General features: G+C 38.9%; 1 protein-coding gene across 1 annotated transcript in view; it reads left to right on the top strand.

Annotated features, from left to right (window-relative positions):
* LOC128523941 (dynein axonemal heavy chain 7-like) overlaps positions 1-11,701 on the top strand; it is a 71,454-nt gene extending 59,753 nt beyond the window's left edge. The window contains 13 exon segments of the mRNA XM_053496160.1: positions 139-333; positions 540-632; positions 799-975; positions 2,537-2,698; positions 2,803-3,003; positions 3,205-3,366; positions 5,069-5,254; positions 6,150-6,287; positions 8,516-8,746; positions 9,183-9,335; positions 9,948-10,125; positions 10,739-10,842; positions 11,205-11,701. Coding sequence (XP_053352135.1) covers positions 139-333; positions 540-632; positions 799-975; positions 2,537-2,698; positions 2,803-3,003; positions 3,205-3,366; positions 5,069-5,254; positions 6,150-6,287; positions 8,516-8,746; positions 9,183-9,335; positions 9,948-10,125; positions 10,739-10,842; positions 11,205-11,411 — 2,187 coding nt within the window. The 3' untranslated portion in view covers positions 11,412-11,701.
* Positions 11,702-12,136: the final 435 nt, after the last annotated feature.

Below are 12,136 nucleotides of genomic sequence, written 5' to 3'. Positions count from 1 at the left end.
TGATGTAAATGTCATTAGCATTATTTATTTTGTCATGTAACCTGCAGTTAATTCTTCTTGGTTAAACACAGCTGACAATTGATATAAAAAACTGTTAATATATCTCATCCTATATTTTCCTGACTTTTCATCCTGTAGATTGATGAGGTTGAGTGGCGCTTTCTGCTGACGGGCGGCGTGGGTCTGGATAACCCTCACACCAAACCCTGCAAGTGGTTGGCCAAAAAATCATGGGACGAGATCTGTCGCCTGGACGAGCTGGATTGCTTCAAGGGCCTACGTAAAGACCTGGAACACATCAGTGATAAATGGAAAGAGGTGTATGACAGCAGGGTGTGTACCGCAGTCTCTGTGCCACAGTGTGAAAATATATGTAAATGCTATATAGAAAATAATAGAGGAAATGCTAAGATAGCTTATATTATTTTACTGGACCCGAAGGAACACAATGCAAAATATCTGTGTTAGTTTCCTGAAGCTTGGCAGTGAAAATGATGGTTTAAATGAGAACTATACCTAAATGAGTCATTGTTACACAGGATCCTCATCACACACCTTTTCCTGGAATGTGGCAAGAGAAACTGGGACAATTTCAGAGAATGTTGGTCATACGCTGCCTGAGACCAGACAAGGTAAAACAATCATAAAAAGTTCATATATATATATATATATATATATATATATATATATATATATATATATATATATATATATATATAGTCCTGTTTGTTTGTTCATGAGTGCTACAACCTAACTCCTTAATCTTTTTCTCTCTTTTTTCTTTTTGTTTTCATTCAGATCATTCCTATGGTGCAGGAGTTTGTGTCCAGCAGCTTGGGACAGCAGTTTATTGAGGTGCCTCCATTTAACCTGGGGAAGGCATTTGCAGACAGTCACAGCTGCGCTCCCCTCATCTTCATCCTCTCACCAGGCTCTGACCCCATGGCAGCTCTGCTGAAGTTTGGAGATGAACAGGTTAAACATTCATGCTTCTTTTCAGTGTTTGTCAAAGAAAGTATAATAGGTTACACCAATATAAAATACTTCAAAATTTTGGGATTTAAAGCCCTTTCACGTCTCAGTAGTGTTACAGCCCTGTTATGCTAAGTGGTAGACCTTTATACTGTACAGTATTTAGTCAGCCACCAATTGTGCAGGTTCCCCCACTTAAAAAGCTGAGAGAGGCTTGTAATTTTAATCATAGGTATACCTCAACTATGAGAAACAAAATAAGAAAAAAAATCCAGAAAATCACAATTTATTTGCAAATTATGGTGGAAAATAAGTATTTGGTCAATAACAAAATTCTATCTTAATACTTTGTTATATACCCTTTGTTGGTTTTTAAACACTGTTGCTGGTATTTTGGCCCATTCCTCCATGCAGATCTCCTCCAGAGCAGTAATGTTTTGGGGCTGTCGCTGGGAAACACAGACTTTCAACTTCCTTCAAAGATTTTCTATGGGGTTGAGATCTAGAGACTGGCTAGGCCACTCCAGGACCTTGAAATGCTTCTTACGAATCCACTCCTTAATTGGGATCATTGTCATGCTGAAAAACCCAGCCACGTTCCATTTTCAATGTTCTTGCTGATGGAAGGAGGTTTTCACTCAAAATCTCATGATACATGGCCCCATTCATTTTTTCCTTTACACAGACCAGTCATCCTGGTCCCTTTGCAGAAAAACAGCCCCAAAGCATGATGTTTCCACCCCCATGCTTAACAGTAGGTATGCTACTGTGAAGCATGGTATGGTGTTCTCCAATTCCTCTTCTGTATCATCCAAATGCTTTCTAGCAAACTTCAGACATTTACTGGCTTAAGCAGGAGGACTGGCACTGCAGGATTTGAGTCCCTGGTGGCGCAGTGTGTTACTGATGGTAGCCTTTGTTACTTTGGTCCCAGCTTTCTGCAGGTCTTTCACTAGGTCCCCCCGTGTTGTTCTGGGATTTTTGCTCACAGTTTTTGTGATCTTTTTGACCCCTTGGTGTGAGATCTTGTGTGGAGCCCCAGATCGAGGGAGATTATCAGTGGTTTTGTATGTCTTCCAATTTCTAATAATTGGAAGTTGATTTCTTTACACCAAGCTTCTTACCTGTTGTAGATTCAGTCTTCCCAGCCTGGTGCAGGTCTACAGTTTTGTTTCTGGTGCCCTTTGACAGCTCTTCGGTCTTGGCCATAGTGGAGTTTGGAGTGTAACTTATTGAGGTTGTGGACAGGTGTCTTTTATACTGATAACAAATGCCATTAATACAGATAATGAGTGGAGGACAGAGGAGCCTCTTAAAGAAGAAGTTACAGGTCTGTGAGAGCCAGAAATATTGCTTGTTTGTAGGTGGCCAAATACTTATTTTACAGGGAAATTTACCAATTAATTCATTAAAAATTCTACAATGTGATTTTCTGTATTTATTTAGTTATTTTGTCTCTCATAGTTGAGGTATACCTATGATGAAAATGACAGGCCCACTCATCATTTTAAATGGAAGAACTTGCACAATTGGTGGCTGACTAAATACTGTATGTTCTTTACAGGGCTTTACAGGCAACAAGTTGACCTCTCTTTCACTGGGCCAAGGCCAGGGTCCCATTGCAATGAATATGATTGAGGCAGGAATGAAGGAAGGAACCTGGGTGGTGTTGCAAAACTGCCACCTGGCCATATCCTGGATGGCAACGCTGGAACGTGTTTGTGAGGTAGTGCTGGATAACATGGTGTATTAGGATAAAAGCAAAAGTTAGAACCAGAAAAATAGTTTGTTGCAGCATTTAGTTTTTTATTTTACCTTATTTTACTCCAGGAGCTCAATCCAGAGACCACACATCCAGACTTCCGTCTGTGGCTTACCAGTTACCCCTCACCTAACTTCCCCGTGGCTGTCCTTCAGAATGGTGTTAAGATGACCAATGAGCCCCCCAAAGGCTTGCGTTTCAACATCATTGGCTCTCTTAATACGGACCCCATCTCTGATCCGGAGTTCTTCAACAGCAGCTCAAAGCCGGTGAGTAAAGATTTTGACAAAAATTCGGTTCAAGCCAAGGTGGAATATCTGTTTTCATCATTGTGAGGGAATGTGATAAGAGGCAACATCCCTCTTTTTCAAAACACAAAGCATTTTCTTCATTCAGGTGTTCAGGTGTTTTATTGTTAAAATTGTGGCCATGGGCTTTGTACATGTGTAATTTATGTGTATGTGTTTTAGGCGGTGTTTAAGAAGCTCATGTATGGCCTATGTTTCTTTCATGCACTTATCCAAGAGCGAAGGAAGTTTGGGCCTTTGGGCTGGAACATCCCCTATGAGTTCAATGAAACTGACTTGCGCATCTCAGTCCAACAGCTGCATATGTTCCTGGACCAGTATGAAGTGAGCACCCACATATCCCATTCACTTCTTACTCCTCTTTTTTATAACAAATTCTCACCTACCTGCACTTTATAACATATTAACATGATGAATCTCTCAGTGTCTTTAGCTTCAATTTCACTCACCTGGCCAATCTCTTTATAAGTTTATTTGAAGAAATATAAAAAAAAATGTTTGACATTTTCAGGCTACATAAGCTATTTATAAGTCTATTTCTCTGGCGACTTAGGCTATAGGTAGTATTATCATATAAGGAATCGGGAAGCACAATGAGGGGGTTGTTTTATGCACATAGAGTCATGAGAAAACTCTAATAATATTAGAAAACCTTATATAGTAGCTACCTGATGTAAAAAAAAAAAAATAAAAAAAAATCCAGTGATAACCAATAGGGGTTCATCTCTGACCAGGTTAGACTTTTTTTGTAAGTTGCAAACTACTTAAACTGTTTCCGGGTTTTTAGCCTTATATATTGTGCCATTCCCCATGCATAATAACTGTCGGGAACTGCAAAACCGCTGACCAGTTGCCAGACAAGTTGGTGGCTGACTGTCACAGTGTGCACCAGTGATCAGTGTGCATCTAAATATTTTCTCGCCCCTCGCTTACTTCAAGGGCTCATTCATAGGTGGTCTTCCCCTCAGCAAGTGTGTGAAGAGGTGGAGCCACTAAATGGGGCATGGCTGGTGGATGATAATTGTAATGAATCTCAGGCTTGCTCTACTCTATAAAAGTGAGGTGGGGAGCTTAGCTAGAGGTCCAGAATTTAGGTCCGGAGTTTCGGGAGCGAGAAAAATGCGTGGCAGGTGTTAAATTAGAGAGTGGCATGCAAGAGGGAAGATGGCATGTGTCCCAGGGACTTCAAAGGCTAGGACTTCAAAGGCTGGTAGCAACGCATCAAGGATCACCACATCAAGGGCAGCCGCCAAAGGACCACACAAGCTACTTTCACTTTTGAGCACCAGCCTTTGCGACTCAGCTACCATTGAGAAAAAGACATTAAAGGTCCCATCTCCAACCAGGATCGCTGCTGTGGTTATTGGAGGAGAAAATTAGACGGTCCCCCCCTTTTGATGACCAGCTTCATAGAGATGCTGATTTTATTTTCCAGCAGGACTTGGCACCTGCCAAAAGTACTTATACCTGGTTTAAGGACCATGGTATCCTGGTGCTTAATTGGCCAGCAAACTTGTCTGACCTAAACCCTATAAAAGGTTATAAATCTATGGAATAGATGGAAGATGCGAAGCATCAGACCTGACAACGCAGAAGAGCAAAAGGCCGCTATAAATGCAACCTCAGCAGTGCCACAGACTAGTCGTCTCCATGTCACGCCTACACCTCCATGTCACGTGCTGTACGCGATCATACTTTTCTGTAGTCCAACAACCTTAAAAACCTTCTTTTTTTTTTTTTAATTGGTCTTAAGTAATATGCAAATTTTCTCTGATACTGAATTCTGTATGAGCTGTAAGCCATACTCATCAAAATGACATGAACTAAACACTTAATATATATCAGTCTGTGTGTAATGAATCTATATATATAAGATTTTATTGTATTTTCACTTTTTGAATTAAATTACTGAAATAAATCAACTTTTCGATGATATTCTAATTTACTGACATACACGTGTGTGTGTGTGTGTTTATGTGTATATATATATATATATATATATATACTAATCATTCAAATATTTTAGGATGTGCCGTTTGATGCACTGCGCTACATGACAGGTGAGTGTAATTATGGAGGACGTGTGACGGATGACTGGGACCGCCGGACCCTCCGCACCATCCTCTCTATCTTCTACACAAATAAGGTCATTGAAGACACAATGTACAAGTTTGACCCAAGTGGGATTTACTACTCACCGCCTGAAGGAGACGTAAGATTTTTGTCACACGCGCACACACACGCACACACAGATCTCTCTTTTGATTACTTTTTTTCATATAATTACTAACTAGTCACTAATTAGTCAATACATTTTTTTAAATACTTACTAATCTACAGAATTGTATGCCTTTCTTTTGAGTGGCACCACAACTTGATGTTTAGATCAAGCAACTAAAATATGTAACGTCTGCGCAATGAAAAAATACAACATTTCTGATTCACTTGCATACTCATTATAGAAAGTACTAAAAAAACAATGAGCTTAATGAGCTCTAGGTTAAATAACTGTGCATGTTGGACACTGATTTATTTATTTACAAGCCCATGTATAATCTATGCCTCTTTAATCTATTTGCTGAAACCTATTATTCACAAACACAGATTTTCACAGTCATTGGCAGCGATCTCATGGGTGGTCTGCTTTAAGTTTGTGGTAATCTTGCAGCACTGTGTAAACTTACTCCTTCAAGGGCTGCCCTCTTAACAGAGACATGACAAAATTATACTGCTTATGGTCAGACTGATGCGTACAGTAGCACACTGAACATACACTACTTAACCTGCTCTATGAAATCAGTCTATGCTAACAGTTGCACCTCGAAAACTTGCATCCGCACAAATTTCTGCAAACATACATCAACATTCAGGAAAATAAACATTTAAAAGAAATTTGCAATTTCATCCAAACATTTTTATTTACCTGGAAAGCACTATGTGATGCCCATCACCATATTATCTTTCCAATTTCCACTCTCATGCGCCACACAACAGTAATGACAACACCAAGCATCTTTTAAAGTGCTCCTGTATCTATTTTTTACCAAACAGACACTATATAAAGTAGAGGAATGAATGCCCTTTTAAGTGTCTTATTTCTATTGCAGCTCAGTAGCTACATAGAGTACACCAAAGGACTCCCACTGTACCCGTCGCCAGAAGTCTTTGGCATGAACGCCAACGCTGACATCACCAAGGACCAGGTGGAGACGCAGCTCCTGTTTAACAGCATCCTCCTTACCCAGGTTTGATGAAATCACAAAGCTGTATGTAAATTATGCATGGTATAAGGCATAATATAAGGCAAAAGTCTTATATTTTGCCTTGAGTCATTTCTGTCAATCCTGGAAGAAATGTCAGTCAGCGTAAATAATAAATTACAGACGAGGATTATTCACACATGAGTAAGTCAAATCTGAAAGCTACTTTACCAGTTCTGTTTCCAGCATGGCTTTTATTTATCAAATTAGGTTATCTTTGGAAATGTCAAAAGCAGCTTGGCATTCTTCAGTCTACAGACACTGCAGCAAGTAATCAGCTTAATTTGGACAAGGTATTTTAGAGAATTCCTGAATAAATCATCTATAGAAACTGCAGAAGAAATGATCTTAAATTTCTCAACGTAGCCACTGCTTTAAAACAGCTACTTTCAGAGGGTCTGTGCTGATACCATCTGCATATATCTGGTGACTAATAATGCAAACTCGAACTGAAGAAAATGATATTTCTTCAGCTTTACCTTGAGACGGGTCTCTTGCATGCGCTTCAACACAGTGTCCAGTCTAACTAAGTGCACTTGAAATGTTGCCGAATACACTAAAATATTGTTTAGGTACTGTATACTAGCAAAATCTGAAAGACCGGGTCATTCATGGTGGCTTGCATTAATCTCTGAAAGGTCTCAGGCCCATTGCATTACATCCGTCAGTATTCATATAACCTAAAAGGTGTTGAGAATGCGGTTTTGTTCTGATCTCCTTCCTCCACAACCACCTGACGATAGCCACTTGCTAGATCAATTGTAGAGAAATATTGTACTTTCCGCAGAGCATCTAAGCTCCTATGTATGCAGGGTTTTGGTCTTCTAAATTTTTGGTAATTCACACATAACCTGATGCTTCCATCCAACAAAACTGCCCTTGCCAAGATGATCGATCTCAGCAGGTATTTCCTATGTCCAATTTCCTGCAACCTGCACAACACATGTCCTTTCAATAGTACATGTCTGCGCCTTCTTGACAACATCCCAGGTAGCCAAGATAGGGTACTGAATGTCAAGCCCATTGGCAGATGTGAGTTTTAACCAGTCAGTGGTAGATAGCATATTCCCAGCTTGGTTTCTGAGTACAATTATTCGCCACATGTCCAGCTACTTGGCACCAAAAGTGTATTGGCCCTAACTAAGGAAGCTTTGCTTAAGACATTGATTATACTAATCAAACATCTGGCACTACAATACCATGCTTTCTACAAACTCCTTGCATCCTACTTCACATTACTACTACTACTTGCTACAGTATTTGCACTACATATTAAGGGATATTTGAAGCACACCACAGCTACTTAAGCTACTTCGAACATTCAACTTATGTACAGTACAGTACACTTAATGTACATCTGTTGTGCTAAACTACTTCTATGATGTAATGACCTATTTGCTTTGGTACCAGTCGAGGGTTGCTCTAAGAACCACAACTGTGCTTCATCACAGACATCAATCATGTGTACAATCAGGGTGATTTGAAAACAAATTTCACTTTCACAAGTTCTAGCTTAAGAGAAAGATCCCAGAATCCTTCTACAAACCGATGGCCCAATGCCACCTTCACATCAGCTACAGCGTCCGAGGAACATTTTAGTACCAAACTAACCATACCTAGATCCTATGGTGAAGTTTGCTTACTTCCCAAAAGTGCTATACATGCTCCGATGGGCTAAACACACCAGAGGGACTCATATAGCTTGCATGTGTTACATGAATATCAACACATTGCTTCAAAAAGAATGTTTCTGAACATTTTTAATATACATCTGAGACCATTGATTTGATGCGTTAGGTCACACTATGCTAGCAGTTGCACCTCGAAATCTTGCACATCCACACAAGTTTCTGCAAACACGCATCCTGGAAGTTACAAGAAATTTGCAATTTTATTCAAATATTATTATTTACTGTATGAATGGATGATACTGGATCTTTTACCTGTTATGCATTACACATGAAGACTATTATCATATTATCTTCCCAATTTCCACTCTCATGCGCCACACATGCATGTAATGGTGACTACATGATGTCACCAAGCATCTTTTAAAAAGCTCCTGTATCTATTCCCACCAGACAGGCACACTATATATTGTTAGACGAATTAATGCCCTTTCAACTATTAACCAGTTACATGGTTTTTAACTTATCACACTGAATTTCATGACCTTACTAATCCAAATTTTCTCCTTTATCTCTTCCCTACAGTCTCGGATGACTGGTGGTGATGCTAAATCCTCTGATGACATGGTGTATGAAGTGGCTGCAGACATTTTGGGCAAACTCCCAAAAGACTTTGACACGGAAGCAGCCATGCGCAAGTTTCCCACCAGTTACAAACAGAGCATGAACACTGTGCTGGTGCAGGAGATGGGTCGATTCAACAAGCTTCTGCGCACAATCCGTGACTCATGTATCAACATTCAGAAGGCCATTAAGGTCAGAACCATTAAGTGAAGATAGGTAAATCTTAGAAGAGCTTTAGTTGCTCAGAGGAAACCTTAGATCAATACCCTAAAGGAGCATTTAAATCTTTGAGGAATGTTATTTAAACCTCATACAAACTCTGGTGGTTGTAAAAAGCCTTGGAAATGTCAGATGAGCTTGAAAGCTCTGGCAAAACTTGGAAAAATTCTTACAGTTGCATATGAGGAACAGTGCAACTTTAGAGAATTTACTGGAACTTTAAAGAGAATGATAAACCTAGGTGACACTTCTGCCTAACAATGAAGAACTGTTAGGCAAACTTTGAAATCTTCTAGGATCATTAGAAAAAGCTTAGACACGTTTGGAAAAACCTGGATGAACTGGTGGCTTTGACTGACACAATATGTGCCAGATCTTCACCTACTGTATTTTCCTTTCTGTGCTTCAGGGGCTGGTGGTAATGTCAGCTGAGTTAGAGGAAGTAGTGACAAGCATCCTGAAGGGCCGTGTCCCAGGAATGTGGATGAAAAAGTCATATCCAAGCCTTAAACCTCTTGGAGGATACGTTAGTGACTTCCTGGAGAGACTCAAATTTTTGCAGGTAAGCTCGGGTTGTCCTGAGATACAGTATATACCAGATCTGCACATGAACCCAAAAAATCCATATATTTATTAGTACTGAGCTGAGCATAATAGTGTGGCATGTCATCTGCACATCATTGGGCAAAAAATGAAATCTTACACAATAGAACAGTCTGCCAAAAAGAGAGGGCTCTTTATTAAATATTGCATTTAAAGGTTATGTGTAGTAAGACAGTGTAGCTATGGCTCAGTTTAAATTTAAAGTTTTTCTTTTTTTATGTAACATTAAATAAGTTATTATTTTTCACATAGTCCATAATCTTATATTTAAAGCTGTGCCACTTTTTTTTTTTATTATAAACCAACTTTTTTTTGTAGAGTCTTTATTTTCTTTGTAAACGTGTACTATTTGGCTTTAAATACTGCTGAGTTTGTATGCTCTAACACACTTCACATTCGATAACCTAAAGATTTATATTGCTGTTCTTTCAGTAAACTGTAAGCATGGTGTTTTGTTATATTTAGATGCTTCCATAGTGGGTTAATAATGATTGTGGTTCTATCCATCTCATAGAGTTGTAATGTGCAGCATTAATGATAATAGTGTTAATTATGTGTTTTGTTGTTATAGGACTGGTATGATAATGGTATGCCAGTTGTGTTCTGGATGTCAGGCTTCTTCTTCACCCAAGCTTTCCTAACTGGAGCTCAGCAAAACTATGCTCGCAAACACACCATCCCAATCGACCTGCTCGCCTTCAACTTTCAAGTCATGGATGAAATAAGGTTTATAGAGCCACCTGAGGATGGTAAGACAAAGAGGGACGGAAAAGAAACAAATACCCAGATAGACTGTGACATTTTAATAATTCTTGATCGGCATTAACAGCCTCAGTGTATGTTAAGAAAACTTTTCCCACACCACTACACAACCACCACCAGTCGGAAGTGTTAACACAAGGCTGGGTAGGTGCATGGTGTTTCTGTTGAAAAAAGGAGAATAAATTAATTAATAGATATTAACAAAAATAATTATTAAGTTCAATACTACATTTTATACAGCCTATGTACAGATAGATATATGGATGGACAAAAGCAGACAGAAATGAAGAAAGGACACATTAACCTCTAGCTGTACCCATGCGCTATCACTCAGAGACAACTTTACCTTGCTCTTTTACCCATGAGCATGTAATAGTAGTATGGAAGTATGGAATCTGAGTGTGTATGGTTGTGTATGCACTAGTGTTTTTCCAAGTCCTTAACATCTGCCTCAGTGCTGCTTCTTCGGGCTAAACTCAGGGTGTGTAAAATCATGAAAAATGCATGTGTGTCTGTGATGGAGACAGAGAGACCCAACATGTTTGCAGTTCATGGTGATGAATGTTTAAAACCCATGATGCCTCCTCTCATCCCTGACAGGCATCTACATTAGTGGTCTATTCCTTGAAGGGGCACGCTGGGACAGAGAAAAGAAACTGCTGGCAGAATCTTACCCCAAGGTCCTCCATGACACCATGCCAGTGGTACAGTAAATGATCATCTGCTTATTTATTTATTTTATCATTCTCAATAACACACTACACAATAACACCTGACATATTCTTCTCGCTGATCTTTACACATTAACCCATTCATCAGTTCTCCAGAAAAGTCAAGTGCAGGTGATTAACACAATATGTGAAGGCATCCATGCAAGTATGGCTACAAAATTATGGCTACAAAATGAGTTGCATATTTGTCAGAACACTTTTGAGAAAATATGATACTGCTAATACTAGGTCAGTGTTTACAGTCCTGATCCTGGAGGACCCCTAACCTGTACATTTTATTGTTTTTATATTCTTTTACACCAACTTCAATTCGGAAACTGTGTACCCCTTTATAGATTTGGCTGATCCCCATGAAGAAGCAGGACATCCCTGAGTGCCTTTGCTACATTTCACCAGTATATAAGACGAGTGAGAGACGGGGGACGCTGTCAACCACAGGCCACTCGACCAATTATGTCATCTCCATGAGCCTCAACTCAGACAGACCACCTGAACACTGGATTCGTCGCGGAGTTGCTCTTCTCTGCCAGATGGATTCATAAAGAAGCAGTCCATACTGGTGGCACAACCATACCACCATGTATAGTATCCACAAATATATACTGTTCACTGTTACTGTACTGTTAACCAAAAAAGCATTTTTTTTCTATACTCTTTGTACTCTCTATACTATATGTTGCATGTACTGTATAAATACTGTTAGCTATCATTCTGGTAATAATAAACAATGTTTCATTGCTAACCCTTATTTTTATCTGTATGAGACTAGACTTTTTGTTGTTTTTGGTAAGCAAAAAGAAAACCATAATTTAAAAACTGCATTTTCTATATACTTGGGTTATCTTTGTATAATATTAAAATTTGTTGATCTGAATTATTTGTGTGACAAATATGCAAAAACAAAATAAATAATAAAAAAATCAAAAAGGGAAAATAATGTACTTTTGTCCAGCACTGTATATAAGGTCTTCATTGGATCTACAGTATTTATAGTTTTACTGTCTGCAGTAGACTCTGAGCCACCTCAGCCAGTATCATTCATGGATGTACAACCTTCTTTTAAATGTTTGCACCATTTAAATGTTTTTCTCTAGCTAAGAGTTTTATCACCATTAAAATGTCAAATGTTTCTTTATTGAATATTGAATTCTTTCTTTAAGTCCTGGTTTGACCGAAATGCCCCTTGTACTGTAAAATTATTTTACTCAGGCACAGTGTATCTGGGGAAGGTTTTTATTTTATTTTTATTTTATTTAAAAAAGTAAAA

Source organism: Clarias gariepinus, chromosome 5 (assembly GCF_024256425.1).
Source record: "Clarias gariepinus isolate MV-2021 ecotype Netherlands chromosome 5, CGAR_prim_01v2, whole genome shotgun sequence".
Taxonomy (NCBI): Eukaryota; Metazoa; Chordata; class Actinopteri; order Siluriformes; family Clariidae; genus Clarias; species Clarias gariepinus.
The sequence above is the reverse complement of the archived record's forward strand: the minus strand, read 5'-3'. Positions and strand labels throughout refer to the sequence as shown.